Source organism: Mesoplodon densirostris, chromosome 1 (assembly GCF_025265405.1).
Source record: "Mesoplodon densirostris isolate mMesDen1 chromosome 1, mMesDen1 primary haplotype, whole genome shotgun sequence".
NCBI lineage: Eukaryota > Metazoa > Chordata > Mammalia > Artiodactyla > Ziphiidae > Mesoplodon > Mesoplodon densirostris.
Window position 1 is genome coordinate 190,712,178 of NC_082661.1, and position 27,506 is coordinate 190,739,683.

At 41.6% G+C, this 27,506-nt stretch overlaps 1 protein-coding gene across 1 annotated transcript; it reads left to right on the top strand.

Moving 5' to 3' along the window:
- FAM47E (family with sequence similarity 47 member E) lies at window positions 1-27,353 on the top strand. Its single transcript, XM_060092979.1, has 7 exons — window positions 1-227; window positions 2,441-2,568; window positions 9,101-9,251; window positions 17,974-18,174; window positions 23,185-23,340; window positions 24,879-24,956; window positions 27,184-27,353. Exons 1-7 carry the CDS (start codon window positions 84-86, stop codon window positions 27,247-27,249), a joined length of 924 nt encoding a protein of 307 aa, XP_059948962.1. The 5' UTR covers window positions 1-83; the 3' UTR covers window positions 27,250-27,353.
- The last annotated feature ends 153 nt before the right edge of the window (window positions 27,354-27,506 follow it).

Here is a 27,506-nt window from a genome sequence, read left to right on the forward strand (position 1 = left end):
TCACTCAGGGCCCTGAGGAGGGCTTTCTCCCCCAGATTTATCACAGAGCTCCTCGACCTGCCCCGAAGAGGAGCCAGAAGAACATGCTGCCTAGGGAAGCAGCCCTGTGTTCCACGCTCTCGCCAGCCCGCCAGGCGCGGAAGGACTTCCGGGTGGACGTTGAGGCCCATCCGACCCCGCACCCCTTGGCTCTCTACCCGGACCTGGAGGAAGACATGCTCGCAGAGGTGACCGCCTGGGGAATATTGCTCCTTAGATGCCTGGGGAGTTCCCTTCAGGGGGTGAGGGTGATGAATGTGTCCCCAGGGGGCCAGTTCTCCTTGGGTTTGGAGCAGCCTTCTAAGACATGCAAATGGCAGCAACATACCCCCTCTCCCTGTGCTTCCTATGAGGCCATCCAACTTATAAAGGCCCAGCAAACCAGAAGTGTCTGACTTCTTTACCCATGAAGCTCTACCAGTCTACTTTGCTTGTGACTTTTTAGGGGGACAACAGAGTGGAGGAATTGTTCAGTCTTGCTTCTGTCACGTTAGCCTGGTCTTGGGAGGTGTCCATGAGAATTATTAAGTGATGGCTAGAAAGGCACCTGAGCACCTGAAATGTCATGGGAAATTTCACCAGATTGCCAAGACTAGGGCTGGGCAGCAGCTGCAATGTGTCACCTCTGTCCCAGGCTTCTTTTAACTTGCAGGTCTAATGTCCTTAGCATATGTCTCTTGTCCTCATAGCTCAAAACGGCTTCCACACCTCCAGGCATCGAGTCTGTCTTTCAGACAAGAAGGGGAAAGGGCAGAGTTTACAAGCTGCGTGCCAGCTGACTCTTTCAATGAGGCAAACAGGAGCTTTCCCAGTAAACACCTCCTTCATCCGACCACTCTTAGCTGCTAGGGAGTCTAGAAAAGTGAATGTCTTGGGTGGGTATTGCAGCACTGAACAAAATCCAGGACAAAATTCTATTAGATTTAAGGAAAGGGGGCAGGATGGGTATTGGACAGGGAACTAACAGTGCCTGCTACCCCCCTACCTACTGCAGTCTGTTCCCTATGTCAGCAAGCATGACAGTTGTTGAGAAGGTAAACGCCTCTGCTCAAAGCTTCTCATTCAGAGTGAAGTCCTTGCCATGGTCTGGAAGGCCCTGCGTGTTCTGTGCTCCAGCCCATTCCTGCCCTGCTCCCTCTCCAACCTCACCGCCTACTCCTCTGCCCTCCTCAGTCTGCTGCAGCCACTCTGGCCTCCTGGCTGCTCAGCAAACGTGAACAAGCATGTCCAGTTTAAGTCTCTGTTCCTTTGTCTGGAGCACTTGCCCCCGATGTCTGCCGGGCTCACTCCTTCACTTGCTTCAGCTCTTTCCTCAATTATCTCCTCACTGGAGAGGCCTACATAAAATGGCACTCCCCTCCCCCTCATCCTCTGTGCCTTACCATGATATATTTCCATCCTAGCAGTTGTCAGCGCTGGGCTTCTCACTGGAATAAAAGCTCTACAAGGGCAGGGCTTTGCAAGGGCAGGAATTTTATCTGTGTCTTTCACTGTGTACCACCAATACCTGGCATGTGGTAGACACTCAATAAATATTTATGGATAATGAATGAATGAATGAGTAAGGGATTAGTGTCAGGGAAGTCTGTAGAAAGGACAACTGGAATTTCTAATCAATGATTTGCCCCCTGGGCTTTCCTTCACTGCCTCCTGCGGGCCAGAGCTTCTGAGTCCGTGACAAAGAGATTGTTTGCACACCTCCTTAGAGGGCACATGGGACTGTGGCTCTTATTCTCATGTCTGACCTCCTCAAACAGATGTGTTGGCTTCCTTCTGAAGCAGGGTCTCTTCTTGTGGTGCTATGATGGCCACCAGCAGCTCTAGATGTAAATTTTACCCAGAAAAACACCACCTCTTTTTGCACGGTTCCAGCAAAATTCCAGGACCAAATTTCCCTGGGTCTCACTTGGGTCTCATACCCATTCCTAAGCCAGTCACTGTGGGCCTGATTAACCTGGTCAGCCTGCAGAGTGACTAGTGGTCAGGCCAATTCAGATCACAAGGACTGAGAGTGGAGAGAGACATGATTCTCCAAAGAAAAGTCTAGATACTGTTACTCATAGGAGGAAGAATGGATGGTGGGCAGTCAAATAAACAGAAATCCTCTAGAGACACTTTTTTCTGTAGGGCAGTGGGGTCCGGGTGGGTCCAGAGGCACTGTTCCATCTAGAGGAGATGGAACTTCAGTAAAAAGGCCACATAGCTAATGTCTAGGTGATCGACGTTTACCTGCAGCACCCAGTGCTGTATTTGCACTGGAATTGCTGAACAGAATTGACCAACTGGAAAGGAAAAGGAAAAGGGACGACTAGGTCCATTCTGTTTTAGGATCAAGGGGCACCCTTTTCAGCTCATCTTTCTTTCCTCCAAAGTTGTTTTCTGTCTGTAACTCTTATTAAAGGTGCTGGAAGTGCTGGATCCTGACAGGAAGCTGGAGGACACATGGGGTTATTGTCAGGGCATCCGGAAAAGAATGAAGGAACCCACAAAACTTTTAAAAAAACGTTCTACCCAAGTCTACCTGGGGTGGTAAGTATCGTTCTTAACCTCTCGCTCATTCCTGTCCCGTGATGAAAACGTTCTAGTACAGATCTTCCTTGACTTACGGTGGGGTTATGTCTCCATAAACCGTGGTAAATGGAATATACTGTAAGTCAAAGATGCATTTAATACACTTAACCTACCAAACATCATAGCGTAGCCTAGCCTACCTTAAACGTGCTCAGAGCACTTAGATTAGTCTACAGTTGGGCAAAATCATCTCAGACAAAGCTTACTGTATAATAAAGTGTCAAATATCTTATGTCATTTATTGAATACAGCACTGAAGGTGAGAAACAGGATGGTTGTGTGGGTACAGGATGGTTGTAAGTGTATTGGCTGTTTGCCCTTGTGATCACGTGGCTGACGGGGAGCTGTGGTTCGCAGCCCAGCATCACGAGACAGTATCATCACTGCATATCACCAGCCCAGGAAAAGATCCAAGTTCAAAATTCAAAGTGCATTTTCTAGTGAATGAACGTTGCTTGCTTTTACTCCATCATGAAGTAGAAAAATTGTAAGTCAAACCATCATAAGTCAGTGACTATCTGTAGTTACCTTCTCAAAGCTTCTCATCTTTAGAATATTTTAGGAATAATTAAGAGAAGCAAAAGTAACTAAGTTCCTGAGGAGGCGGGAAGGGAGCCTCGGGTCCCGCTCTGAATAGTGTTTACTTCATAAATGGATGTGAAATAGCCAGCTATGGAGCGAGTACGGGTGTATCTGTGCGACTCCAGGACAGCTGTCAGAGAAGAAGAAAACTGCAGAAAACCTGATTGACTTTGATTAGCCCACAATGGCTTTCTGCATTACTGTGGCAGAAGCCCTTTTATTCAACACGACTGAGACCAGTAGTTGGTTGAATAACCAACCAACCAAACCAGCCAACCAACAGGCTAACATAGGGAATTGTAGAAGATAATACTTTAGTACTTGACACATTTTACTTTACCCTAAAACATAACTGTACATTCACTTGCTAGTCTTTTAATATAAAGCCTTTTTTGGAGTATGGGTCTGCTGCTTGGAGTTTCCCAGTCATCTTTTTTGCATAAACTACACCAGTAATGCCACCTTCATTGAACCTTTCCAAAGCACTAAGCTAAATTTTCATAGAAACCGCTCTCTTTCATATCACACTTTTGTTTTCCCCATTCACGCATTATTTAATTTAAAATGTAAATGCCATGATAAGTATACTTGACACAAACAGATTTGGGATATGCATTTGACTGTTGAAATTAATGAGATCACTGGCAGGCACTGAAGCGTATGGATAAACTAGAGGGCAGCCCAGCCACAGCACCCAGGACACTTACATAGGACCCAGGACCACGGCCAGGGTGTTTGGAAGGGGCCACGGAGAGCCTTGCTAGTCACACGAGTTAGCTACATGGAAGTGGAGTGAGAGAGAATCCACTGATTAATTACACATGTTGGTTAGGGTGGGACACGAGGTGACAGGAACCCCACTGTTCTGGCCCCTTAGGGTACCCCTGGTCAGTTTAGGGAGAACAACTGGGCACACTCCTCTCAACTCTCCCCTTCTACTGCAAAGCAAGATGGCCCATGGAAGCACGAGTTCTCCTCTCTTCCTTCCTTCTTTTTTTTTTTTTTTTTTTTTTTTTGCGGTATGCGGGCCTCTCACTGTTGTGGCCTCTCGCGTTGCGGAGCACAGGCTCCGGACGCACAGGCTCACGGGCCCAGCCGCTCCGCGGCATGTGGGATCTTCCCAGACTGGGGCACGAACCTGCGTCCCCCTGCATCAGCAGGCGGACTCTCAACCACTGTGCCACCAGGGAAGCCCTTTCCTTCCTCCTTGAGGGGAGCCCCACCCTGGTCCATGCCACTGCTGCCTGGATGGGACAGTCTGCCCATTTCTGGATTTCAGTTAGCAAGTCCTCTTGGACCTGAACCCAAGTGCTCGAACATGGCTGCTGCCAGTGATAAAGGGGACATTTTGGCTTTTGGCTTTGCTATTTGTATTATTTTTCAGGGCTTAGAATGTGGGTGGGGAAGAGGGAGGAGTGTTGTAAGTAGGGGGTCCCCTTGGAGACTCCAACAGTGTGTGGGTCAGTGTGGCCCTGTGAGCATCTTTGAATTCTTGACCCTCAGGGACCACTAGCTCATTCTATTTATGCAAAAAGATCAACAGTACTTATCAAGCACCTACTATGGGTCATGGTCAGTGCTAGGTTCTGAGGATACAGTGGTAAACAAGTTAGGACCCCATCTTCGTGGTGATTGCAGACTGGTGTGGAAGAAAGCATTAATATCAAGGGCATCAAGTCTTTGTTCACAAAGCCATATGTTTATGAAATATTACTTTTCTTTTATTTCTATTTATATCTGACACCAAGCCCTCATCCCACTGAATAGCAAACATTCAGTCGTGGTCATTTTTTGTAGTGTAAGAAAGTGGAATAGGCTTCTAGCAATTGCAGAGGCAATTAAATTGATATTTAATTTCTTTCTGGTTTGGGGGACTCTTTCTTTTCTCAACCCTTTGCTGTTTCTGTCACGCTCTATGCATCCACCCTACTCTCCCCATCCCATCTCAACACCTACATAATTACTTCAGTGAGCTTGGGTTTCTACACAATATAAGATCTGTCTTGGGCTTCCCTGGTGGCGCAGTGGTTGAGAATCTGCCTGCTAATGCAGGGGACACGGGTTCGAGCCCTGGTCTGGGAAGATCCCACATGCCACGGAGCAAGTAGGCCTGTGAGCCACAACTACTGAGCCTGTGCGTCTGGAGCCTGTGCTCCACAACAAGAGAGGCCACGATAGTGAGAGGCCCGCACACCACGATGAAGAGTGGCCCCCGCTTGCCACAACTAGAGAAAGCCCTCGCACAGAAACGAAGACCCAACACAGCAAAAATAAATAAATTAATTAATAAACTCCTACCCCCAACATCTTCTAAAAAAAAGAAGCCCTGAGTATCTTAAAAAAAAAAAAAAAAAAAAGATCTGTCTTTCACTTAGGCAGTTTTCTTGGTCAACCCTGCAAAAATCTCCAGGGCAAGAAATTTCAAGCTAATGGGTTATCTACTTAAGAGGGGAGAAGGTAAAGTATAGAGGAAATGAACAAAATTAATGTGATAATAAATTGTCATATCACAAAATGAATGTATAATTATATAATGGCGAGGGTTTTTTTGTCAGTGTATTCACAGTTTCCTATGGCTGCTACACAAAGTAACACAAACTTGGTGGCTTAAAACAATAGAAATTTATTATCTTGCAGTTTTGAAGGCCTGAAGTCAGAAATCAGTATTACTTTGCTGAAATCAAAGTATCTGCATGTACATGTTCTTCCAGAGGCTCTAGGGAATAATCTATTCCTTGCCTCTTTCAGCTGCTGTAGGCTGCCAGCCTTCCTTGGCTTGTGGCCATATCACTCCATTCTTCAAAGGACAGCATCTTCAAATCTCTCCCTGCCCTGTCTTCACATCACCTTCTCCTCTGTGTGTGTCAAATCTCCTATAAGGCACTGTGATGGCGTTTAGGGCCCACCCAGATAATCCAGGATAATCTCCCCATCGCAAACTCCTTAGTTTAATCATATCTGTAAAGACTCTTTTTCCACATAAAGTAACCTTTAGAGGTTGCAAAGATCAGCACCTGATCTCTCTGAGAGACGTTAGCAGCCTCCCACATGAGGTAATATCTCCCATCTTTAAAACAACTTTCTTTAACTATATAGTCTCTTCTTTCCTTTAGAGCAGAACTCCTTGAAAGAGGTGACCATACTCACTTCCTCTTTCATTCTTTCTTTTCTTTTTTTTTTTTTTTTTTTTTTGCGGTACGCGGGCCTCTCACTGTTGTGGCCTCTCTCCCGTTGCGGAGCACAGGCTCCAGACGCGCAGGCTCAGCGGCCATGGCTCACGGGCTCAGCCGCTCCGCAGCATGTGGGATCTTCCCAGACCGGGGCACGACCCGTGTCCCCTGCATCGGCAGGCGGACTCCCAACCACTGTGCCACCAGGGAAGCCCCCCAGTTTTCTTTTGCTGGTCCTTCCTCACCTTCTTTTTAACCTTGAAGTGTGTCAGTGTGTCAGTCTCTGGCGTCTTCTTTTCTGCATGTTTATGCAATCTAAGTCACCTCATTCAGTCTGTCTATGTATGGATGTTTAACATTTGCCTTTGAGTGTATAATTGGCATCTCAGACTTGACAAGTCCTAACTGAACTCTTGATTTCTTCCCCAAACCTACACCCGCTTCTGTCTTCTCCAGCTCAGTAAATAGTAACTCCATTCTTCCAGTGGCTTTTGAAACAGTGGTTGCAATCTGCCGAAAAATCCTAACGCCTTTACCTTTGAAATATACCTAGAATCTCACCTGTTCTACTACTGTCAGTCTATTCCAAGATACCATCATCTCTTGCCTGGATTATTGGAATAGTTTACTAACTGGCCTCATGGCCTCCACCCAGCCCCCATCCTCTGCCCCAGTCTGTTTGTTGCACAATAGCTAAAGTGATTCTGTAAAAAACTTAAGTCATACAGTATCAGTCCTATGCTCAAAATTCTCCAGTTGCTTACTTATTCAGAGTAAAGTCCACAGTCCTTACAGTTGCCTCTCAAGTTCCTTATGATCAGGTTCCCGTTATCTCTTCAGGCCTCATCCTCTACTATTATATCCTTTAAGTACTCCTCTCCAGTCACATTGACCTCTTTGTGTGCCTCATACATGCTTAGCACCAACCTCAGGGCCTTTGCACAGGCTTTTCTTTTCTGCCTGGTGTCTGCATTGTTTGATATCTACATGGTTTAATCCCTTTCTTCTTTTGGGTCTCTGCTCAAAGATCACTTTGAGAGAACTTTTCTGTATAAATAAGAGCCCCCTGTCATCATTCTCCATCCCTCCTGCCCTGTTTTATTTTTCTTTATACCACTTATAATCAGCTGGTACATATTTGTTTAGCTCTTTCCTATCTGTCTCTCCCTACTCAATTGTAAGCTCTGTGAGGACAGGGTCTTAACTTTATTTACAGCTGAATCCAAATGCCTAGAATGGTGCCTGGCACATAGTTGGTGCCTAATAAATATTTGTTGAATGGATGGGTGGATGAATTAATATATAGGTGCTATGAATAAAAGGTACAGGGTGCTATGAATAAAATGTGGGTTCTGGGGACAGACTGTGTGAATACCTCCCTGAGCAAGTGGCATGTATGTTGAGACATAATGGGGATGAGGGAATGGAGTTGGCATTGCAGTCAGTTAGAATAACATGTACAAAGGCCCTGTGGCTGGATGGGAGCATGATAAATTCATGGGACTGAGCGGGAGCCACTATGTTTGGAGCTCAGAGAGTGAGGGAGTGTGTAGTTACAGAAGAATCTGGAGAGGTAGGCAAGGAACAGGCCATGAAGAGCCCTGAAAACTGATTTTAGACTTAGATCTTTACTGGAGGAGTAACAAGAAGCTATTGAACTCAAAAATCTTGTACCTGAATGTCCATAGAAGCATTATTCATCATAGCCAGAGTGGTAACAACTCAAATATCCATCAACCAACTGATGATGGATAAACAAAATGTGGCCTCTCCATACAATGGAATATTATTCAGCCATAAAAAGGAAGAAACTACTGATACATGCAACAGCATGTATGAAATTTGAAAACATTATGCTAGGTGAAAGAAGTCAGACATAAAAGATCATATATTATATGGTTCCATTCAGATAAAATGCCCAGAATTGGCAAATCCACAGAGACACAAAGTAGATTAGTGGTTTTTAAGAGCAGAGAGAATGGTGGGGGTGGGGAGATGAACAGTGACTGTTAATGGTTATGGGCCTTCTTTTTTGGGGTGACGAAGATTTTTCAGAATTAGTGGTGATGGTTGCACAACTTTGTAAATACATGAAAGCAACTGAATTGTATACTTTGAAATGGTAAATATTAGGGTGTGTGAGTTACATCTCAATTTTTAAAAAGAAGCTATTGAAGAGGCTTAATCCAGGATGAAGGGTAGCTGCATTTGATAAGACAAGATTTACATTTTGGGAATGGATTAGGGATTAGCAGTTAGGGCCTTAAGAGAAAATGCACAGACCCCAGCAAGGAGCCTTTTACAACAGTCCAGAGAAGGAGACAGAGTTAAAATCTACCAGATTTACTAATAGGCTGGAGTTTAGGGCTGAGGGAGAGAGAAGGCAAGGATATCTCCTACTTGTCAAGATAGTCTTGACAGATTCCAAGCACTGTAATTTGTGTTTTTACCTGAAATAGGTCTTAATAAATGGTACTCATAATTTAAAAAAATTAACTTACAGTGATAAAATTCTATATCAGCTTTAATTGTTCTCAATAAATATGATATACTTGTCTTTATGATATTGATGAGAATATGATCTCTGAAAAATATTAACATAGAATTTGTACCAGCTTGCAAGAGCCTGCCTGTTAAACGTACTTGCATTATGAGCTCCTCCCCAAGATACTATTTGAAATCCACCTGGATTCATGGTGCTTTATATTGTGATTCTTTGATGATCTCACTAACTTTAGTTCCAAGAAGACTCCTGTGTCACATCCAGGCCAATGGCTTTATGAAGAAAAGAAACCAAGTGAAACAGATCTGCTCTGCAATGATGGTCCATTTCTTCACGAAAACGTACGCAAAGTAGTTAGCGACTTCTGCAGCTGGGCTACTAAGTTTGTAAGTTACTGGTAATACTTACAAGTCGAGCTCAAAGTTGCTTTTGTTAAAAAACAGTGTTTGGATATAATCTAAGTCAAATAGGCAGAGTCGTAAAGGAATCTTTTGACTCTCCCACTGTTTAAAATAGAAATGTTTCTTGTAGGTGAAATTTCTGGAAAGTTTGCAAGCTTACAACCAATGTTTGAATGTTTATTGTTTATATGTACATTGCTGTTGTTTCATATATTTTTAAAATTTAAAAAATTTTTTTATCATTATAATTTTTTTAATTAGCTTTTTATTTTGGAGTTGTCTTAGATTTACAGAAAAGTTACAAAAATAGTAAGAAATTTCCCATATTTCACATGCCCAGTTCCTCCTATTAATAACATCTCTCGTGTTAATAATTAGTATGGTACACTTGAAAAAATTAATGTGCCATTATCAATACATTTTTTTGAAGTTTATTTATTTTTTTATACAGCAGGTTCTTATTAGTCATCCATTTTGTACACGTCAGTGTATACATGTCAATCCCAATCTCCCAATTCATCACACCACCACCCCACCTCCCACGGCTTTCCCCCCTTGCTGTCCATAGGTTTGTTCTCTACATCTGTGTCTCAGTTTCTGCCCTGCAAACTGGTTCATCTGTAAAATTTTTCTAGGTTCCACATACATGTGTTAATATACAATATTTGTTTTTCTGACTTACTTCACTCTGTATGACAGTCTCTAGATCCATCCACATCTCTACAAATGACAAAATTTCATTCCTTTTTACAGTTGAGTAATATTCCATTGTATATTTGTACCACAACTTCTTTATCCATTCATCTGTCGATGGGCATTTAGGTTGCTTCCATGACCTGGCCATTGTAAATAGTGCTGCAATGAACATTGGGATGCATGTGTCTTTTTTGAATTATGGTTTTCTGTGGGTACATTTCTCTGGGTTTTCTCTGGGATTGCTCGGTCATATGGTAATTCGATTTTTAGTTTTTGAAGGAACCTCCATACTGTTCTCCATAGTGACTGTATCAATTGATATTCCCACCAACAGTGCAAGAGGGTTCCCTTTTCTCCACACCCTCTCTAGCATTTGTTGTTTGTAGATTTTCTGATGATGCCCATTCTAATTGGTGTGAGGTGATACCTCACTGTAGTTTTGATTTGCATTTCTCTAATAATTAGTGATGTCGAGCAGCTTTTCATGTGCCTCTTGGCCATCTGTATGTCTTCTTTGGAGAAAGGTCTATTTAGGTCTTCTGCACATTTTTGCATTGGGTTGTTTGTTTTTTTAATATTGAGCTGAATGAGCTGTTTATATATTTTGGAGATGAATCCTTTGTCCGTTGATATGTTTGCAAATATTTTCTCCCGTCCTGAGGGTTGTCTTTTCCTCTTGTTTATGGTTTCCTTTGCTGTGCGAAAACTTTTAACTTTCATTAGGTCCCATTTGTTTATTTTTGGTTTTATTTCCATTACTCTAGGAGGTGGATCAAAAAAGATCTTGCTGTGATTTATGTGAAAGCGTGTTCTTCCTATGTTTTCCTCTAAGAGTTTTATAGTGTCTGGTCTTACATTTAGGTCTCTAATACATTTTGAGTTTATTTTTGTGTATGGTGTTAGGGAGTGTGCTAATTTCATTCTTTTACAGGTAGCTGTCCAGTTTTCCCAGCACCACTTATTGAAGAGACTGTCTTTTCTCCATTGTAGATCGTTGCCTCCTTTGTCATGGATTAGTTGACCATAGGTGCGTGGGTTTATCTCTGGGGTTTCTATCTTGTTCCATTGACCTGTATTTCTGTTTTTGTGCCACTACCATATTGTCTTGATTACTGTAGCTTTGTAGTATAGTCTGAACTCAGGGAGTCTGATTACTCCAGCTCCGTTTGTTTCCCTCAAGACCTCTTTGGCTATTCGGGGTCTTTTGTGTCTCCATACAAATTTTAAGATTTTTTGTTCTAGTTCTGTAAGAAATGCCATTGGTAATTTGATAGGGATTCATTGAATCTGTAGATTGCTTTGGATAGTATAGTCATTTTCACAATATTGATTCGTCCAATCCAAGGACATGGTGTATCTCTCCATCTGTTTGAATCATCTTTAATTTCTTTTATCAGTGTCTTATAGTTTTCTGCATACAGGTTTTTGTCTCCCTCGGTAGGTTTATTCCTAGGTATTTTATTCTTTTTGTTTCAGTGGTAAATGGGAGTGTTTCCTTAATTTCTCTATCAGATTTTTCATCATTAGTGTGTAGGAATGCAAGAGATTTCTGTGCATTAATTTTGTATCCTGCAACTTTACCAAATTCATTGATTAGCTCTAGTAGTTTTCTGGTGGCATCTTTAGGATTCTCTATGTATAGTATCATGTCATCTGCAAACAGTGACAGTTTTACTTCTTCTTTTCCAATTTGTATTCCTTTTATTTCTCTTTCTTCTCTGATTGCTGTGGCTATGACTTCCAAAACTATGTTGAATAATAGTGGTGAGAGTGGACATCCTTGTCTCATTCCTGATCTTGGAGGAAATGCTTTCAGTTTTTCACCATTGAGAATGATGTTTGCTGTGGGTTTGTCGTATATGGCCTTTATTATGTTGAGGTAGGTTCCCTCTATGCCCACTTTCTGGAGAGCTTTTATCGTAAATGGCTGTTGAATTTTGTCAAAAGCTTTTTCTGCATCTATTGAGATGATCATATGGTTTTTATTCTTCAATTTGTTAATATGGTGTATCACATTGATTGATTTGCACATATTGAAGAATCCTTGCAACCTTGGGGTAAATCCCACTTGATCATGGTGTATGATCCTTTTAATGTGTTGTTGGATTCTGTTTGCTAGTATTTTATTGAGGATTTTTGCATCGATGTTCATGAGTGATATTGGTCTGTACTTTTCTTTTTTTGTAGTACCTTTGTCTGGTTTAGATATTAGGGAGATGGTGGCCTCATAGAATGAGTTTGGGAGTGTTCCTTCCTCTGCAATTTTTTTGGAAGAGTTTGAGAAGGATGGGTGTTAGCTCTTCTCTAAATGTTTGATAGAATTCACCTGTGAAGCCATCTGGTCCTGGACTTTTGTTTGTTGGAAGATTTTTTTTTTTTTTTTTTTTTTTTTTGCGGTATGCGGGCCTCTCACTGTTGTGGCCTCCCCCGTTGCGGAGCACAGGCTCCGGACGCGCAGGCTCCGGACGCGCAGGCTCAGCGGCCATGGCTCACGGGCCCAGCCGCTCCACGGCATATGGGATCCTCCCAGACCGGGGCACGAACCTGTATCCCCTGCATCGGCAGGCGGACTCTCAACCACTTGCGCCACCAGGGAGGCCCTGTTGGAAGATTTTTAATCACAGTTTCAATTTCACTCATGGTGATTGGTCTGTTCATATTTCTATTTCTTCCTGGTTCAGTCTTGGAAGGTTATACTTTTGTAAGAATTTGTCCATTTCTTCCAGGTTTTCCATTTTATTGGCATAGAGTGGCTTGTCGTAGCCTCTTAGGATGCATTGTATTTCTGTGGTGTCCATTGTAACTTCTCCTTTTTCATTTCTAATTTTATTGATTTGAGTCCTTTCCCTCTTTTTTTTTTTTTCTTTTTTTTTTTTTTTTCTTTTTGCGGTATGTGGGCCTCTCACTGTTGTGGCCTCTCCCGTTGCGGAGCACAGGCTCCGGACGCGCAGGCCCAGCGGCCATGGCTCACGGGCCCAGCCGCTCCGCGGCATATGGGATCCTCCCAGACCGGGGCACGAACCCGTATCCCCTGCATCGGCAGGCGGACTCTTAACCACTGCGCCACCAGGGAGGCCCCTTTCCCTCTTTTCCTTGATGAGTCTGGCTAATGGTTTATCAATTTTATCTTCTCAAAGAACCAGCTTTTAGTTTTATTGATCCTTGCTACTGTTTTCTTTGTTTCTACTTCATTTATTTCTGCTCTGATTTTTATGATTTCTTTCCTTCTACTAACTTTGGGTTTTGTTTGTTCTTCTTTCTTTAGTTCCTTTAGGTGTAAGGTTAGATTGTTTATTTGAGATTTTTCTTGTTTCTTGAGGTAGGCTTGTATAGCTATAAACTCCCCTCTTAGAAATGCTTTTGCTGCATCCCATAAGTTTTGGATCATCATGTTTTCATTGTCATTTGTCTCTAGGTATTTTTTGATTTCCTGTTTGATTTCTTCAGGGATCTCTTGGTTATATGGTAATGTATTGTTTAGCCTCCATGTGTTTGTGTTTTTTTCCCTGTAATTGATTTCTAATCTCATAGTGTTGTGGTCAGAAAAGATGCTTGATATTATTTCAATTTTCTTAAATTCACTGAGGCTTGATTTGTGACCCAAGATTTGATCTATCCTGGAGAACGTTCCATGTGCACTGGAGAAGAAAGTGTAATCTGCTGCTTTTGGATGGAATGTCCTATACATATCAATGAAATCTATCTGGTCTATTGTGTCATTTAAACCTTGTGTTTCCTTATTAATTTTCTGTTTGGATGATTTGTCCATTGGTGTAAGTGAGGTGTTAAAGTCCCCCTCTATTATTGTGTTACTGTCAATTTCCTCTTTTATAGCTGTTAGCAGTTGCCTTATGTATTGTGGTGCTCTGTTGTTCGGTGCATATATATTTATAATTGGTATATCTTCTTGGATTGATCCCTTGATCAATATGTAGTGTCCTTCCATGTCTCTTGTAACATTCTTTATTTTAAAGTCTATTTTATCTGATATGAGTATTGCTACTCCAGCTTTCTTTTGATTTCCATTTGCATGGAATATCTTTTTCCATTCCCTCACTTTCAGTCTGTATGTGTCCCTAGGTCTGAAGTGGGTCTCTTGTAGACAGGATATAGATGGGTCTTGTTTTTGTATCCATTCAGAGAGCCTGTGTCTTTTGATTGGAGGATTTAATCCATTCACGTTTAAGATAATTATCAATATGTATATTCCTATTACCATTTTCTTAATTATTTTTTGGTTTGTTTTTGTAGGTCCTTTACTTCTCTTGTGTTTCCCACTTAGAGAAGTTCGTTTAACATTTGCTGTAGAGCTGGTTTGGTGGTGCTGAATTCTCTTAGCTTTTGCTTGTCTGTAAAACTTTTGATTTCTGCATCGAATCTGAATGAGATCCTTGCTGGGTAGAGTAATCTTGGTTGTGGGTTCTTCCCTTTCATCATTTTAAGTATATCATGCTGCTCCCTTCTGGTTTGTAGAGTTCCTGCTGAGAAATCAGCTGTTAATCTTATGGGAGTTCCCTTGTATGTTATTTGTCATTTTCCCTTGCTGCTTTCAATAATTTTTCTTTGTCTTCAATTTTTGCCAGTTTGATTACTATATGTCTCGGCGTGTTTCTCCTTGTGTTTCTCCTGTATGGGACTCTCTGTGCTTCCTGGATTTGGGTGGCAATTTCCCTTCCCATGTTAGGGAAGTTTTTGACTATAATCTCTTCAAATATTTTCTTGGGTCTTTTCTCTCCCTCTTCTCCTTCTGGGACCCCTGTAATGCTAATGTTGTTGCATTTAATGTTTTTGCAGAGTTCTCTTAGGCTGTCTTCATTTCTTTTCATTCTTTTTTCTTTATTCTGTTCCGTGGCAGTGAATTCCACCATTCTGTCTTCCAGGTCACTTATCCGTTCTTCTGCCTCCGTTATTCTGCTATTGATTCCTTCTAGTGTAGTTTTCATTTCAGTTATTGTATTGTTCATCTCTGTTTGTTTGTTCTTTAATTCTTCTAGGTCTTTGTTAAACATTTCTTGCATCTTCTCGATCTTTGCCTCCATTCTTTTTCCGAGGTGCTGGATCATCTTTGCTATCATTATTCTGAATTCTTTTTCTGGAAGATTGCCTATCTCCACTTCTTTTAATTGTTTTTCTGGGGTTTTATCTTGTTCCCTCATCTGGTATATAGCCCTGTGCCTTTTCATCTTGTCTATCTTTCTGTGAGTGTGGTTTTTGTTACACAGGCTCCAGGATTGTAGTTCTTCTTGCTTCTGCTCTCTGCCCTCATATATTTTAAAAAGTGGCTCTCTGCACCCATCTTTATTGAGATACAATTGACATGTAACATTGTGTAAGTTTAAGGTATACAATGTAATAATTTGATACATGTATATATCACAAAATGATTACCATGATCTGGTTAGTTAACAAATCCATCACCTCACGTAATTACCTCTGTGTGTGTGAGGTGAGAACATGTAAGATCTACTCTCTTAGCAACTTTCAAGTATATACTACAGCGTTGTTAACTAGAGTCACTATGCTGTACACTAGATTCCCCAGAACTTACTCATCTTATAACTGGAAGTTTGTACCCTTTGGGCATCTCCCCATTTCCCCCACCCCATTTTTTCATATTTTAATCTTTCATTTCAGTGTTAGGACCTTCTTTTCTCTCTGTCCTTCCCTCTTTCTTCAATTCATTTTTCTCAGTTATATTTGTCTGTAAGTACTTGGAAAGCTATGCTTGACTACAGTCGTTAACGAAAAATATTTGACAGGAGGAGACTTTTGACTCAGTTATCAAGTTCTTTTCTTGCTCTCCTTCTAAGAACCTTTTTAGTTACCTATTCCTGTCCCTGAGTCCCTGTAGATGTCTAGATTCCTGATGCTTTTTCCTGAATTTAAGACTCTCTAGAATTTTCAATCCCCCTCCCCCCATTTTTTGAGTGTATTAGTCAGTTTTAGTCAATATATTATTTTGGACAATTTCTTTGGCAAGTAATATAATTCAGACTAGATTAAGTGAGAAAAGGGAATCAACCAGAAGTATTCAGAGCTTCAGGCACAGCTGGATCTGGGTGCTAAAATGTTTTTAGATGCTCTCCCTATCACTTAGCTACTCTCTTCTGACTTCACATTCCTGTAGTCTTTCCCTAAGAGATATCAAAAGTATTCACTAAATTTTCCAAGCTTATATCCCACCAGGCAACAACCTAACATGGGAAAAGAACAACCTTTTTCCCATAGGGAAAAATCCAGGGCTTACTCTCACCAGACTAACCTGGGGCACACCTGTGCCTGAATTATCCACTATGAGTAAGGAGATGGAATATGCTCATTGACTGGTCTAGGTCACACGTCCAACCCTGAGGCCAAGAGGTGGGCATGTCCAGCCCATTTCAACAGATTGACTGAAAGTGGTGGAGGGAGGCTCCCCAGAGTGTGACTGGAGTAGGGATGCTGGACAGGGTAGGTGATGCCCACTCTACCACTGCTTGTCTACAAGCTGACTGGACAGGATTGCTGGAGTCCCAGCCCTTCCACTTCTCCCATTCCTACTGCTGGAGACTATTCCTCTTTCAAGGCAGGAAGTATAAGGAACCCTAGGATAATAGTTTAACTGCTGTGGTAACCAGCCTTGTTTTCAGTCCCTTATGACCAAGGTCCCATAACTGTCATACTACTTTGGTCCCGATCACATCACCCTGTGGTATTTTCTCTATAGCACTAGTTTATACTTTCCTTCCATGTTGTTTATTTATTTATTTTTTACCTCATTGGTTCTGCTTGCTCTAGTTTATACCCCTGGCTCGATTTAATGACCCCTGTCTATAAATTTCACTCCAACATCAGCTTCAGTTGCTAATGGCCTCATTCTCTGTATTCCCCAACTTATATATTCCAAAGTAGGATTGTGTTGAGCCTGTAGAGCAGGAAAAAATAATTTTCCTTTTATTCTTCTAAGTTCTCTCTGGGATCTCTATAACTAAAGGCAGATTAACAAGAGAAAAACAAACAGAAGTTTATTAGCAAGTATACCTCATATATACATGGGAGATACCCAGGGAAAAATGACTAACTCTCCTAGGTGGCTTAGAATTCAGGCTCAAATACCAACTTCTGCCAAAGACAAAGAGAGAAAGGTGTGGGGAGTCAGTAATGGGGAGGTGACCAGGAAGAAATAGGAGAACAAGAGTATGGTTTATTATGCAGATTTAAGTGGGTGCCTTTTCCTTTGCTAAGCGTGTCTTATGATTTAAAGTCTTCCTTCTCTTCCTGGAATGGAGAGGGAAACAGCCTTACAAGTGGAGATTTTTAAAATAAATGTAAATTTCACTTAAAGGGTGACTTCTACTCCATTTCTAGATCATTTCCTGTGTTGTCTGCTGTTTCTCAAAATCATCAGCTCAAAATAAGCCTTAAGCCAGAGGCATATTTTGGGGTGCTATATTCTACTATCCTTCAAATCTAAGTTATCTTTCTGCCATATCATAGATCCACGGTCAGTCTACAGATTAGGGGCTCTTAATGTGCCCATTTGTACTCCTGCCAGCTATGGCTGGGGGACGGGAGGCGGGTTTGTTCTGTGCACAAAACATGGCTGACTAAAATGAGCCCATGGCTTCAGTAGGAGCCCCGAACAGGGCAGCTTCCTGTATAAGGGGCTGTGGGAAGAACACACACTAACATTTCTAGACATGTCTGGAAAATACCTCTAAAGATGTTCCTACTATAAAGTGTTGGAGATGTTTGCTTTTGATCAAACAGACTGAATTTTCCTCAGCACCACTATCTCCCTCAGGACTCAGTGCATCTTGTAGGTCCTAAGTTGTCTCTTAATGCACTGACAAAGCTCTCCAGACCTCAAATACTTCTTGTCTCCTACAAATGGTGACTGAGCACTTTCTACCTCTCCTTTAAACTACCTCTCTGTTCTCCGGCCATGGTCGAATACCTCCTGTAGATTAAAGAAGGAAGAAGGAACATGTCACCATTTGTCCTTGACTCATGCCCTGTGCTATTCTTCCAGGGGGGCCTGAACATTGATGAGGAGTTCATCCTGAAACAGTTTGACATTGACTGTCAGAGCAAACCAAGCTATAATGTGCTCCATACAATGAAACTCAACCAGGTTCCTCTGGAGCTAAAGAAAAGGATTGGGCTAAATAAACTGCAGGGGCCACAGTTTTTCCAGAAACTACACTATGAGCAGAGACTTCAGAAACCACAGGTAACTGCAAAAAGGGAGAAGAACTGAGAATCAAAGGAAATTAAATTGTATTAAAATATTAAATATTCTTGACTTCTGGTACTTCAGAAGGCACTGACCTTTTTCAGTAAAATTCTTGAAATTTTTTTGATGTTTAATATTTGTAAAAAATACAATAAATAAACATTTGTTAAATGAATGAATATTTAATACATCTTAAAAAGTCAGTTATACAAACAAGGCAGGCCATTCAGCATTACTGTTAATATCTGAACAGTCATTATTTCTCTCTTTATGTGTTTTATATGTTGAGACAACCTCTTTGTGTGTTTTATATGTTGAAATCTATCTCTTTATGTGTTTTACATGTTGAAATTCTAATAGTCGGTAGAAATATACATGAATGTTTATAATTGCAAGAGTAAAATGCTGCAGTTAACAATTGTGAACACTGTGTATGTCCAAAGAATTCTTGAATTTTTACGGCGGTCTTTTTGACCACAGACCATCATTCTTGACCATATGCTTGCCTGATAATTAACAAATCGCTCAGTTTCCCAGTACCAATTTCCTGTGAAGACAGAACAAGGAAGCAGAGATGAGAAAAAACAAGCTATGTTCTAAAGGGAAGTACTATGGGCCCCTAAGTACTTTTCTACACAATGTGTTAGTGCAAATTTATATACACAAGTCAAATTATGCCAGTCCAACAACAGATTTACATGCCTAAGTGTGGGTGGGAAGCAGGGAGATTATAGAGTTAGTTTCTCTGGAAGTGAAGATAATAAATTCCCTCTGTCTTTTACACATAATCTTTGATACTATATTTCCAATATTTTTGACAAACTAACTTTGTCCTTTCATAATTGAACATGATCAGCTGACCTATTTTTACATTCATGATGTTTCCCATCTTTGACTCTGTTGCATAAAGTTTATGAAAACTATGCATTCCATCACTAATTCAGCACTTTACATTTTCCATTCTCCTCTCATCTTTCTAAAGGGTAAAATGCAGAATGATGCTGGACAGGGAAATTATATCCATGTGGTTCAGACACATGGGGCCTGAACCACTGCTTGTTCTGAATCTGGGCTGAATGAAATTGCTCAATTCTCTGTATTTACAAATAATTGCACAAATGCTGCTTTATAAAGCATGGTGGTTATTGCCAAAATTGAACTTTTGACTGGCCGATGGAGGATCACTATGCAAAAGTTCAAATAGATTTCCACAGAGTATCATTTTCCTTCCGCCTGGAGGACTTCCTTTTATATTTCTAGTGTAGATCTGCTGGTGATGAATTCTTCCAGCTTTTCTATGTCTGAAGATATCGTTGTTCTTCCTTCATTTTTTAAGATATTTTTGTAGGTATAGAATTCTAGGTTCAAAGTTTTTTTGTTTGTTTTTAGTCCTTTAAAAATGTTGCTCCACCGTCCTCTTGGTTGTGTTGTTTCTGATGAGAAATCTTATGTCATCCTTATCTTTGTTTTTCTGGACCTGTTTTTTCTTGGCTGCTTTTAATACTTTCTCTTTGTCACTGGTTTTGAGTATTGTGATTATTACACACATTGGTGTATATGTCTTTGTGTTTCTTGTGCCCGGAAAAGTTTGATCCTTTTGGGTCTTGCTTTTAAGAACTGTTGAGAAGGGTCAAAATAATGTTTAGTCTAGGGCTAACTCCCTACTACTGATGCAAGACCCTTCTGTGTCTTCTACCCAGTATCCTGTGAACCTTTGAGTTTCCCAGGAGGGAACAGGCCCTGGCCCTGGCCCTGTGTGCATGCAGGACACTGTTCTCTCTAATCCTTTTGGTTAGTTCTTTCCCAGACCTCAGGTGGTTTCCTCCCAAACATACACAGATGGAGACCCTCTGCAAACCTCTGTAGTCCCCTCTCTGTGCAGCTCTTTCCTTTCTGTTACTCTGTGCTGCAAACTTTAGCTGCCTTGGTCTTCCTGGACCCTCAGTTCTGTCTTCTCAACTCAGAAGGTCCACTAGGTTCCTCCTGGGCTCATTCTCCTGCTCTGTGGCCTGGGAACTCTCTGAAGACAGTGAACTGGGGCAGTTGGGGGGCTTATCTCATTCACTTTTTGCCTCTCAGGGATCACTGTCCTTTGCTACTTGATGTCTAGTGTCTTATAAATATTATATATATATATATATATATATATATATATATATATGTATGTATGTATTCAGTATATATCTATATTTCGTTTTTTGGTTGTTGCAGGTAGAAGGATAAATCTGGTCCCTATTCCGGGGATGGAATCTCCATCTTTATTTTCTTATTCCACATACTCTCAGGCCTGTTATCCTCTGCTCTTTGATGTTCTTTAAAACTCTGAGCTTTTCGACTACCTTACCTTTGCTCACACTATTCTCTCTGCCTGATGTCCCCCTCTTCTCATGTCTACACTCTTACATCTTCCTTTAGACACAGGTCAGATGCCAATTTTTCCGTGGAGTTTTCTCCAGGTCGTTCGGTTGACATTAATTTATTCTTACTTCTAATCTCTCACAGCAGTTTGTGCCTCTATTGTAGCATGTTTCTCTTTGCCCTGTATATTCATGCATCCATTTATTTATACATTAATTCAACAAACACTTCTGAGCATCTGTTACTATGTGCCGAAAAGTGCTGGGAGCAAATGAAGGACTGTTTCCTGCATTTAAGGAGCTTACGGTCTAGTGAGGTCAAGGGATAAATGACTAACTATAATGAAATGATGTCATGGTTCATCCGGGTTGTAGGAAGAAGTAACCAGTTCCACAAGTCATGGGCTGAGGGTGGGTACAGGTAAGACTTCACAGAAGAAATTACGTTTGTACTGAATCTTGAAAGATCACCAGGTACCCAGCAACCTAACGTATTCCAGAGCTCAAGTTCTTTAGTGGAGCAGTATGTAGATTGCGTTCCTCTCCCTTCCTTTCTTTTTTCCTCTCTTTCCTCTACTACCCTCCTTCCTTTAATTCAGTGGTTCTCAGCCAGGGCAGTTTTGTCCCCCTTTCTACCCCCACACCCCACCAGGGATATTTGGCAACGTTGGAGATGACGTTTTTGGTTGTCACAATTTGGAGAGGCTACTGGCATCTAGTGGGTGGAGACCAGGAATGCTGCTTAACATCTTACAATGCATAGGACAGCACCGCTGCCCCCCACCTCCAAAAGAGTTATCCAACTCAAAATGTCAATAACGCTGAAGTTAAGAAACCTGATTTTAACCCAACAAATATTTATTGAGCACCTGTTGTGTCCTAAGTATTGTTCTAGATGCCAGGGGGATGTAGCAGGGAACAAGCTCAGAAACTTACGTTTTAGAAGGTGAGAGGTGAGACAACAAACAATCAGAAAAATATACAGCATGGGCCTCCCTGGTGGCGCAGTGGTTGAGAGTCCGCCTGCCGATGCAGGGGACACGGGTTCGTGCCCCGATCCCGGAGGATCCCACATGCCGCGGAGCGGCTGGGCCCGCGAGCCATGGCCGCGGGGCCTGTGTGTCCGGAGCCTGTGCTCCGCAACGGGAGAGGCCACAGCAGTGAGAGGCCCGCGTACAGCAAAAAAAAAATATATATATATATATATATATATATATATATACAGCATACCAAGCAGTGGTAAGTGCTGTTCAGAAAAATGAGGCAGGGAAAGAAGACAAGCAGTGTTGTGAGGGGTTACAGTTTTTGAATTGGGTGGTCAGGGAAGATACAACTGAAAAGATGACCTGAAATAGGTAAGAGAGTGAGCCATGTGGGCGTCTTGGGGAAGAGCATTATGGAGAGGGAGCAGTGAGTGCAAAGGCACTGAGGCAGCAGTGTGATAGGTGCTCTAGAAATTGGCAAAAGGAGGTCAGTCTGCTTGGAATGGAAGGATCATAATGCTGAATCCAGCTCTGAGAAGGGACTTCCCTCCCCTCTGCTCTGTCCCATCATCTCTGTTTCAGGCAGGTGTTTCTGGCTTGACTCTAGAATGGCCACACGTTCCACCTCATAGCTTAGATATGAGTGAGAAGAGGGAGGAGCAGGGTCTTTGTGTTTCATGTTTCTTTGTCCTACACAAGCATTAGACCTCCTTTCATGATGAGACAATGAGCGGGTATTGCATCACAGCATCAGGCTGTGAACCAACAGATGCACTCCTGAGGAATGGGAGAAAGAAAGGAAAGACATCTCTTCCTCCCCCTCTTTCTCTCTTCCTCCCCCTCTTTCTCTTTTCCAATTAAAGAGGCAAGAGGGACTTCCCTGGCGGTCCAGTGGTTGAGACTCCATGCTCCCAATGCAGGGGGCCGGGTTCGATCCCTGGTCAGGGAACTAGATCCCGTATGCTGCAACTAAGAGTTCACATGCTGCAACTAAAAAGATCCCGCATGCCACAACTGCAGGTCCCACACACGGCGGCAGTGAAGATCCCACGTGCCACAACTCAGACGTGGTGCAGCCCAATAAATAAATAAATACATATTTTTTAAAAATTAAAAAATAAAGAGGCAAGAGACTGGTGTTGAATAGCATTTGGATCAAAAGTAGTGTACCATTTACCAAGCTGAGTATAGAGCTGGGCTCATAGAGAGGCTGATAACTTATTATTTTGGTTGACTGAGTATTGTTGAAGGTCATTACCCTTCACTGAAATATGTGATTCTTACATGAGTTCTAGCTGCTTTACATAATTCTCTCATTTAGTCTTCCCAGCAACCCTATGGGGTAGATACTATTATCTCTATTTTACAAATGAAAAATTTAACTAACTTGTCCATGGACTCATAGCTACTAAGTGGGGAAGGCTGGATTTGAGCCCAGGTTTGTCTAAATCCAAAAGCCATGCTTAACTACCACATTATTTTCTCAGTCATGAACTTTTCATGTTACCTTTGTAAATCAAAGCACACTAAAACTTCATAAAATACTTTGGCAAGGAGTAACCATAAATTAAAAATAAATGATACTGCTTTCATAAGCTAACTCTTAGGTTTATTGAAATGACAAACCAAACAAACTAATGAAATTGGGAATTATGTTATTTCTACAGAATCCTTATAAACCAAAGTGGGTAAAGATGAGGTACGGAGCATGGTATCTGAACACCAAGTTGTGGAAAAAGCAAAGAGCCGATGAACCTTTGGTTGACCCCAAGGTCTTACATAAAGCTCAAGATGAGAATATTAAAAAGGAGCTATGGGAACAGGTATGTGTATATGCTGAGACGTGATCATCTGAGCTGAAGGTGGTCACAGTGCAAGTGCCACCTCATATTGAAGTCAATGCACAAGACATGGGTGCAGTTGTGTGCTGGTAAGGGACACTATGACATGGCTGTCTTGCTGGAAACACATGACTTTTGACGATTCTTGATGGAGTTCATTTGGAAGGTGAAATGGTCTTAACTGAATTACAATGATATAAACTTCTACATCCCAAATTTTAAATTCCAATAAATAAAAGGAAAAGCCAAATGAATGCATGAATACCCCTAAGATGTTGGGACTGGATCAAATCTTTTTTGATTATCATGTCCTTTGGAGTTAAGATCTAAGATTTGTGGATATATATTGAGTAGGAAAACACTCCCGTTTCTTCCTCTACCACTCTCAATTCTGGTCAGCAAATGTGTCGGGTTTTTTTCCCCACACCAAGCAATTCTCTAATTCTCTGACACCAGCTGGATGTCCTACAATTTTACTCAATTCTGACACCACCTACCTGGAGAGAGCATCAGATCCCACAGGTTAAGGGCTCAGTCCCACAAAACTGCCCCCACTGCAAATGCCAGTCTCAAGTCCAGGTTGTCACCTGTGCTTCTGGCTGGCTGGCTATAAATCAAAGGTTCACACGACACCCTCCTTGAGTTTGATCATCTGCTAGAACAGCTCACAGAACTCAGGAAAACAGTTTACTTAGAAACTAGTAAGATTACCAGTTTATTATAAAGAGGTACACTCAGGAGCAGCCAGATGGAGAAGATGCATAGGGTAAGGTATGTGGGGAGGGGCTTGGAGCTTCCTTGCCTTCTCCAGGTACCTTTACATGTTCACTGACTTGGAAGCTCTCCAAACCCCCTCCTTTGGGTTTGTATAGAGGCTTCATTACATTGGTGTAATTGATTACATCATTGGCCGTTAGTGATTAATTCAACCTCCAGCTCCTCTCCCCTCCCTGGAGTTGGGGAGGTTCAGCTGAAAGTGCCAACCCTCTAATCACGTGGTTGGTTTCCCTGGCAACCAGCCCACATCTGGTAGCTATCTAGGGGCTTTCCAAAAAACACTTCATTAAGATAAATTGCAATGTGGTTGAAAGGGGCTTGTTATGAATAAGGAAAGCTCTCGTCACTTAGGAAATTCCAAGGGTTTAAGGCCTCTGTGCCAGGAATGGGAAGAAGACCAAATATCTGTCTCTTACTATAAATCACAGTATCACAATTATTAATCTCAAATAGATTAGATTCCGGACATCCTAGGTCAATAATGATCTAATTGGTAAAATGTGTTGCTTATCCTTGATACAAGGGTAAGAAAAAGAACAGAGAAAGGAGAGAAGGTTGGATATCTTTTGAAAGCCTTTGTATTCATCAACTTCTGAACGTTATTTACACACATATTCCTAAATGAGAAGGAAGTCGTTTAAAATAACATACTTGATAAATGGCTAAGTGCTTTTCATTAGGACAAATATGAAATCAAGCTTCTGATAGCTGACCAGTTTTTTAAAGTGTGGACCCTCTTTTAGGAGGAGTTACTTGCAGACCTTCATGGACCAGTTGCCTTTAAGGATTTCATTCTGAGCAGGGGCTACAGAATGCCGAGTGTGAGTAAAGGGTCAGAAAGACCTGCTGAGGGGCTCACAGTTGTTGATGGGAAGGGGTCAGCGCCCTGACAAAATCAAAATACTTCTTCTGCAGGGACACACCAGGACTCAGCCCTGGGAGAAGGGGTGTGCTTTCCCCAGACAGGGGCCCACAGATGGGATTTGGCGTTCTGCTCTTTTCATTCTGCCTGTTTGGCTCCTGCCGTCAGAGGTGCTGGTTCCCTGCTGACTCACCTTCCTTGAGTTTGGCCTTAACGGGGCCAAAGTGAAAGGGATCCGTGTGCAGGGCGTGAGCCTGCTACTAAAACAAGGAATTCTCCAGAAGTGTCAAGCCTCCTTCACTTCTACTTCTAAGGAGCCATGCTGGGGACTATTATTGTGCTATTTGCGGGGTACATGAGGACGCAGACTAGGGCAAAAGGTCACTTCCCGGACAGCCCTGCGGCCACTTCTGTCTTTTTCCCACTTTATCTTTCCCTCTCCCTGAGCTTGTGCTGCTGGTCCCCCTCCCCCCCGCCTCCCACATGGAGGGCTCCCCCGGGAGGCCACAGATAATGAGAGTGGGGTGGGAGGCTGGCAGAGCGGACCGTTTAGCAGGAGGGCCTGCAGCCTGGAGATCTGTCCCCAGACCAGCTCTGTCACCATGGCAGGAAGCCAGCTAGGCCTGGGGCCCAAGTCGTGGCTGATAAGTTCTGTGTTTGTCCAGCGTCCCCTGTGCTCACGGCCCATGGAGTCCTTAGGAGGACATGCAGCCAAAATGGTAGAAGTTCCTGGAACTAGGATACTGGATTTCTTTTTTTCTAAGAGCGATAGAACTAACAACAGCTTACACTTACTGGCAAATAGATATATTGACCAATCTCAGATCCAGACTTGTTCAAAGTTAATCAGGCGATGTGAAGGGAAAGTCTAGAGTACGATAATAGACTCATGGGCCTGAAGATTCCATTATAGAACTAGGATGAAATCTCTCCAATAGCTCTGAGCATCAACAGTGGGCCTACATAAGTATATTTTATATACTTAGATATAAGTATATATCTTATATATAAGATACTTAGATATAAGGTATAGTTAATATACTTACACACATTTTTGTACTTATGTATTTATGTACCTGCCTTATCTGCATATATGGCCTACATAAGTATATTTTATATATTTATATGAATAATATATAAAATATGCTTATATATTTTATATAACATAATTGTATGTATGATTATATATTTATATAATATACACAAAATTATACTTAAGCATAAATATAATTATGTGACATATATGTGTATATACACACACACACATATACACACACACACACAGACATATATATTCTTCTTGCCAAGGAGATATATGTATATACATATATATCCCTATTTGCTCTTGACATTATAGTGACTCATAGTTTTTTCTTTAGTGGCAAAAGAGGATGTTTTATTCATTTTGATTTGTCCCCTGTTGGTTTAATCCATTCTGTTGCTGAACATTTAGTTCAATTTTGGGCAAAAGGAAGCATGCCTGACTCACTGGTTACTCTTTTAGCTGCATCAACTAAAGAGAGGTGATGCCCCTGGCTATGGCTGAGTCCCCTGAGAACACCTGTCACTCAAAACCCTGGAATATTTTCTCCCTTTATTCTTACATCCTATATCCTCTATTTAATCAGTAGGATTTCAACTAAAAGAGAGGGGGGAATCTATGATGGTAAGTTATCTATCTATCTATATATAAAGTCATTACTTATTTAAATTTATATGTGAGCATTCATTCTCTTTTTACCCCCTTAAATGTCTATGTACACCTTGTATACATACATGTTTATGTATGTTACATGAGCATACATACTTACATACACATTCCAGTATCTGCTGCTGGATTAACTGCTCTGTGCATTACCTACAGCTTCATTCCCTCAGCTACACAGAAGTCCCAGGCCTTTAATAGCAGAGATGAGCAGCACAAGGCTGTGCCGAGCTGGGCTGGGCTGGACTTGGCCACAGAAAAAGTGTGAATTATATCTAGATATTTCTGATGGTGTGCAACTACCTTCCAAAGTCCACCATCTCGCGTGGTCTATCATCGACATCAGATTTTGGGTCCTATCAGGATATACATCAGAGTGTGAGATTGTGAATTCGGGTATGGTAGTGGTTGTGACTAGACTACAATTTTCATTTGCCAATTTAAAGGAGTTTCTCTCATCTTTTTTTTTTTTTTTTTTTAGTTCCTTGAGAAGATGTATATGAGGAAGGAATGTAAATGTGAATGTAACAAGACTTCTGTAAAATAACCCAAGCACGGAAGAATCTTGGGACGATGATTAGACAGATTTCATTTACCATATACTTGGCTATTTCTCTCTCTCTTTAAACATTAAACAAAATTTATAATGAATGTCCCACCATAGTTGTACAATTTTGACTTGGCAACATCCATAAAATTTATAACTAATACTTACAAACATTTCAGAATAGTCTTCTGCTTCAGTTAATCAATATTTTATATATTTTATCAACCGTGAGATCACTTTCATATTTGGTAATCTAA